Source organism: Pygocentrus nattereri, chromosome 27 (genome assembly GCF_015220715.1).
Source record: "Pygocentrus nattereri isolate fPygNat1 chromosome 27, fPygNat1.pri, whole genome shotgun sequence".
NCBI lineage: Eukaryota > Metazoa > Chordata > Actinopteri > Characiformes > Serrasalmidae > Pygocentrus > Pygocentrus nattereri.
This window is the reverse complement of record NC_051237.1, coordinates 4910532-4916925: the sequence shown is the minus strand read 5'-3', so window position 1 is coordinate 4916925 and position 6394 is coordinate 4910532. Positions and strand designations below refer to the sequence as shown.

At 38.7% G+C, this 6394-nt stretch overlaps 1 protein-coding gene across 2 annotated transcripts; it reads left to right on the top strand.

Moving 5' to 3' along the window:
- Window positions 1-2: 2 nt before the first annotated feature.
- LOC108424525 (gap junction beta-4 protein-like) lies at window positions 3-3568 on the top strand. Of its 2 annotated transcripts, XM_037535517.1 has the most exons (3): window positions 3-1912; window positions 2097-2159; window positions 2341-3568. In XM_037535517.1, exon 3 carries the CDS (start codon window positions 2521-2523, stop codon window positions 3319-3321), a length of 801 nt encoding a protein of 266 aa, XP_037391414.1. In that variant the 5' UTR covers window positions 3-1912; window positions 2097-2159; window positions 2341-2520; the 3' UTR covers window positions 3322-3568. The 2 variants fall into 2 exon arrangements, with proteins under 2 accessions (XP_037391414.1, XP_017548093.1); XM_017692604.2 differs by lacking the exon at window positions 3-1912 and having other exon boundaries at window positions 1964-2159.
- The last annotated feature ends 2826 nt before the right edge of the window (window positions 3569-6394 follow it).

The window sequence follows — 6394 nt, the reverse complement described above, 5'->3', positions numbered from 1 at the left end:
AGGCAGGAAGTGGGGGACGTTATTTCACCAGGAGGAAGAATTAAAGAGCTGCGCCAGTGATTGGAGAAAAATCCAAGCCTACGATCTGGCGCTTCTCTGATACTTGTTCGCAGTGTCTTTTCACCAGACTGTCTCCTAAAAAATGTTCATGGAGTATTAGATTTAAGGACCCTACACTTAAATGTAGAGGGAAAATATGATAGCAGCATGTCACGGAAAACTATTATCCCACTTTTTAAACAGAAGAGTTTGATGTCTGTAAGCATTGTCAAAGTTTCAAAACCATTCAAAGCTGCAAAAACAGCCAGTTTTGAATTAGCAGTTTTACAAAGTAAGCTATATTTGGCCTACAGCAGTTTAGCTCCATTTGTAAAGAGTGTATTAGCTCAGACCACTTTTTGAATAATATACAATAGATCAGAACTGAGCTAAATTTACATTTATAGGCCTGAAAGACAGTATCAAAAACAACCTGTTTTAATTTAAGCATAAAGTAAAATTGGAAATGATTATGTTAAAATGAGTCAGGACTGTTTTTTTATTTTGGTAGATAAAACCACATATGTGGGTTTTGGGAAGAGAATTACAATACATGTAAAAGTAGGGTACGAGCCCTTTAACAGGCTTGCTAAACATATGGCTGTGAGTGGTGAAGGAAATAGCTATGCTATGCAGACAGATGTTCCCACTTTTTTTATCTAAGCATAACCACATGTAGTTGAATTTTTGCTGTGTGTTATGACAAACTAATATTCACCATAGACGGTTGGTATCCATCACTATTTACTCATGCACTTATACGTACAGTGTTAATGGATTGTACTTTTCTAAGTATTTTTAAATGGTAACACTTTTACACAGACTAACCTCAGGTGTTTTGGTGAAGAAAGGACTCTTGTTTTCAATGTTGTATTTTAGTCCTCCACATTTAGTTATATACCTCACTTCTGAACTTTAGAATTTACTGTAGAGCAGTATGCTCTTTCAAAGAGAAGAATAGAGCAAACTTCAGTTCCTATGCTGAGATACACTGCAAGTACTTAAAGGTTCCTGTGCAGTTCAACAGGAAGCCTAGTGCTGACCTGATTCTCTTTATCTGCGACTCAAGCAGCTTTTTGCTTTACTTGCCTTGCACTGAAGTGTGGTTTAGTTTCTTCTACTCACCTTTCATAAATTCATAGTCTGCTTTGAAAAAAGATAAACAGCAGAAAAAGGTTCTAAAAACCAACAGCACTGATGTGTTAACATGTGACTACCATAAATCATAATTCTAAGACACTATTTTTCATCTCTGTGTTAGAGAAGTCCTGGTATGTACTGGTAGTGAGAATGCATAATAAATACAATACTGTGCAAAAGTCAGAAAGAAAGTCAGAGATGCCTATAATGCCTGGCGCACAGCCATATGGTCAACTATCTATGTGTTCTATTTAAGGCACAAAAAGTTATAATGACCGTTAAGCGCTTTCAGTGTCCAAAGAGATCAAAGCAACTGTTAAATCAGGCCCTTAAAGGCTCTATATCATGGAAAAATACATTTCCCTGTCTTTTTTAAATAATGGATGTTGGATGTTATGTGTGAACATTGCTAAATGTTCAAAATGTACCATTCATTCCCCAGTTCATTTACAGGAAAAGCAAACAGAAGAACAAAAAAGCTGCTGTGATCTCAGAACAGTGGACTGACCTCCTCAGAGTCCAGACCTCAACATCTTTGAATATGTGTTGGGATTATTTGGAATGTGAGACAAATTGATAAAAAAAAAAAAGAATGAAGCAAAAAGCTGCTGGTGTTTAGAACAATTCACTGACCACCCCAAAGTCCACACCTTACCATCACTGAATGCATTTTATTAAACTTGGATCATGAGAAGCAGGAAATGCAACCAAGACTTGTAAGACTGAACTGGAGGTATGTAAAAATATCCATGCATATTTCTTTGAAAAATGAAAGCAAGTCCCCCGAAAAGAATAGAAAGTGTTATAAAGGCACAGTGTGGAAAAACTGTATTATAAGTATTGAGGTTTCTTTGCAATTTCCTGATGGTGAAAAATGAATAACTTGTACTTATTTGCTCTCTCTTACTTTTGCACAGTACTATATAGAATGGTTTTCTGAAGCTTTGTTGGCTAGAGGTCATCAGAAATCTACTGAAGAGGTGCTGGCTACTGCATGAAGATTATAGACATTATAAATAAATTCAGTTGCGATAAGGAATCTGCCTCACCCTCTGTAATACGCAACCGCTCTCTCTCTCTCTCTCTCTCTCTCTCTCTCTCTCTCTCTCTCTCTCTCTCTCTCTCTCTCTCTCTCTCTCTCTCTCTCTCTCTTTCTTCCAGGGTACACAGACATTGTGTTTACTTACTGCACTGAGTTGCTCACACTTCAGTCACATAATAGCTGAAGCGACTGGCACACCTCAGGCAGTTGTACCAGCATAAACCAGCAGTAGTGTTGGAAGCAAAGCCTGCTGAAATCAGCTGTTTGTGCTCTAAAGTCAGGCCACTCAACTTTTGAAAATGAACTGGACTTTTTTTCAGGGTCTTGTTAGTGGCGTCAACAAGTACTCGACAGCTTTTGGACGCATCTGGCTGTCGGTGGTGTTCATTTTCCGTCTGATGGTGCTGCTGGTGGCAGCAGAGAAGGTGTGGGGCGATGAGCAAAAGGACTTTGACTGCAACACCAGGGAGCCAGGCTGCCACAACGTCTGCTACGACCATTTCTTCCCTGTGTCTCACTCCCGACTATGGGCGCTGCAACTCATCTTCGTCACCTGCCCTTCTCTCCTGGTGGTCCTGCATGTGGCCTACAGGGATGACCGTGAGAGGAAGCACCAGCTGAAGTATGGTGAGGGCTGTACACACCTCTACCAAGACACCAGTAAGAAAAGAGGTGGACTGTGGTGGACATATCTCTTCAGCCTCATATTCAAGATGTCAGTGGATGCCATCTTCATCTTCCTCGTCTTCTACATCTATGAGGCTAACTTCTTTCCTTTGCTGGTGAGATGTAACGTGCCTCCCTGTCCTCACGTGACAGACTGCTACATTGGCCGCCCCACAGAGAAGCGCATCTTTACAGTCTTCCTGGTGGTGATCAGTTTAGTCTGCATCTTGCTGACCCTGTGTGAGATCTTGTACCTCGTTTGTAAGCGCTGCCATGAATGTGTCGTTTCACACAAGGTCAACAAACCAGAGAGCCAAATCTCAACCATCTCTTCTCTGGCTAGCAAACATAATCAAGAGAACATGCAGGATAAGTCTCTGTTAGACAAGGCTAACGGTCATTCCCCCACTGAGGACATAGGTTTTCCTGCTTAAAGCTTGGCCATCTCTTGAACTGTGTCCAGAAGGTTCCAGAAAATATGAGACCAAGAAAGGTGACCAAAGACAAGGAATTGTATTCAATTCAGTTTGTGTAAACTATAGAGTTTGTGTGTGTGTGTGTGTGTGTGTGTGTGTTTGTATTTGGCAATGTTTCAATGTCGTAATGAGAATATTGAATTAATATAATCATGTATGATATGTAACTACTGTAACTGTATGGAAATTATTATATTGTAATAAACATTAATGAAACAAATATGCATGTGGTGTTTTTCATATTTCAATTATTTATGGCAATTTTGCAGTAACAGTACAGTACAGCTATGGAACCGTTCATAATATAAATAATTTCCATTTCCTTTGAATAATTTCAAAATAGCCACTACGTACAAGTATTTCATTTACCAGCACCAGAAAAAAGGGCAAAAGCATACATTAAAAATAAAAATGACAAAGAATCCTCAATGACTAAACATAAGATATATTTTTCAGCAGTTAGTGTGTCCACTCTTTGCCTGTACTACAGCATCCATTCTTTTCAGGAGACATGATTTCTGTTTTTTAAAGAAACTTGCAAGGATAATTTTCCACACCTCCAAAGTTCAGTCTCAGTAGTTATATAATATAATAATAAATAAATATATCACTGCTGCGATGGACTGGCGACCTGTCCAGGGTGTATCCTGCCTTTCGCCCGAAGACTGCTGGGATAGGCTCCAGCATCCCCCCGCGACCCTGACGGAGAAGCGGCTTAGAAAATGGATGGATGGATGGATATATCACTGATGTTGAGGTCTGGACTCTGGGATAGACAGCGTCTTTGTTGTTTTACAAATTATCCATTTCAGCAACAGCTTCTTGACAGCTATACATCCTTTCAGATAGTGCTGAGTTGTCCTCTCACAGTTTAAGGATGGAGAGAAACACCTGTGGATTTTTTCACATCTAAAACAAGAGTACAGCTTGATTTTTTTCCCTCTTTCTCAAAGCTAAAAGCTTTTCATACTGTTATGTAATGGGGATACTTTTGATGGTCTACCAGGTCTCACATGATTCTTAGGAGTCCCACCTTTCTCTGTAGCTTTTCATTTTTTTGAACTTTTTAAAATTTTTATAAATTCATATTTTTTCCCACTTAATTTAATTTGATTTTCTTCTTCCTTATGCAAGTGAACTATCTCATATCTAATCTCTTCTGAAATACCTTTAGAAAAATGGTGCAATGGCTGTTTTGACAAAGATTAAATAAATGGAGGGTGGTCTCTGACTTTTGCACAGCACTGTATTAATACTACAACATATATGCATTGATTCACAAGGCAACAACTGGCAATAAGTTCAAATAATAAAAAACATCATCAATGTTTACAGACTAGATCAGACCACCATTTGCATGACTTTGTTATATTTATGTTTTTAATTATTTTAAAAAGATACCTACAAACACTTTTTAAAAACAGTTTTGTACTCATAGAACTTTTTTTGCTATTGCAAAATCTGCTTACTTCACACAATCTGTTTTTGTTTGATGGATGTGTGTTTAGGTGGGCACGTGCAGAGACACGGGCTTCTAGCTGCCAGTATTTAGTTTAGTTGGCAATTATTCAAGAGCTACAATTAAGAAACCAACACCCACAGTATCAGAGTAGCTGACAATAGCTGGAGTCTGAAAAGAAAAGAAACTCCCTGAAAAACAAACAGCTATGATTAATCAATACCCTTTGGTCAAACGTGTACATTATTAATCATATGTAATTAAAAATATCCGCCTCATTAGTCTGAAGGAACATTAGCTGTGTGCCTATGAGCTTGTGGCTTATCTTAGTCTAAAACCTTTGTTCCATATGCTTCTTGGGTAAATACAGAATCAGTATTTGGTGATACAGCTTATCTCTGCGTCATAAGTTGTAGACAGAGTTTGTCTGGGTGCAGTTCACCACCCTTGAGGTGAATATTCATTCACTATTAAAGACACAGATTGGCCCCATGTCTAAGCAGCGCCACGGGATGTGATAACAGGCACTATACAAAATTTGTGATGTGAATCATTAGGTGAGATTCAACACAACGTTCATTTAATGTGAAAGTGGCCTGTTTCATTATGTGTAGAAAGTTTAGATTGTCAAAGCCGTAAAGGCGTTTGAGGAGATATCGAGGTGCATGAAAAAGAAGTTCTGTAAAAAGATTGTGTTATAATTGAAGAGTTTCGTAAACATCAGCTCAGAGTACAGCCGCTACTCCTCTGTACTGGGAGAAGCCAGTTGAGGTGGTTCGGGCATCTGATCAGGATGCCCCCTGGACTCCTCCTGATGTGGATTTAGCATGCACGGCCCACTGGGACGAGACCCCAGCGGTGTCTTAGGACCTGCTGGAGGGATAATATCTCTAAGTTGGCCTGGGAGCATCTCTTCTTTGCTTTCCCGGCCATATCTGGACTAAGCGGTTAAAGGTGATGATGATGATCATCATCGTCATCATAAAATAGCACAAATATTTCTTGTATATGTAAAGCCCACTCTGAACAATATACAGTATAGGACAAAAGTCAGAGACCACCTTTCATTTATTTCAAGTTAGAAAACTCATTTAGTAGAGTTGATTCATTGATATTTCATCATTTAATGTAGGATAACTTGGATTGTAAGAAGCAGAAAATGTATCCAACATCTGAACTTTGGAGCTGTGCAAAAGTACTTCTGCAGATTATTGTGTATTTTTTTGTAAACCTGAAAGAAGTAGCATTACTGAGTCAAGTAAATAAAGAACAGGCAAATATGTGGTGTGCCTGTGCTTCCTCAAGTCTGAAACAAAAAACAGGAGTTTTTTTGACCATGTCATATGTCTTTATGTATAAAATCACACACACACAGATTCACAAGAAGGTCTTGATGTTTTGGTCTCAAAGGCAAAATCAACATTATGAAGATTACAAGTTTTAACTAAGTTCTTTATGTATTGTGTGCAAATACACATTTCCACCAGAGAGGTCTCCAAATCCCCAAAACTTACAGAGTGCAGCTCTAAAGAACTGAAAACAAGTCTACTGGAAAGGATGAAAGCTTTGTGG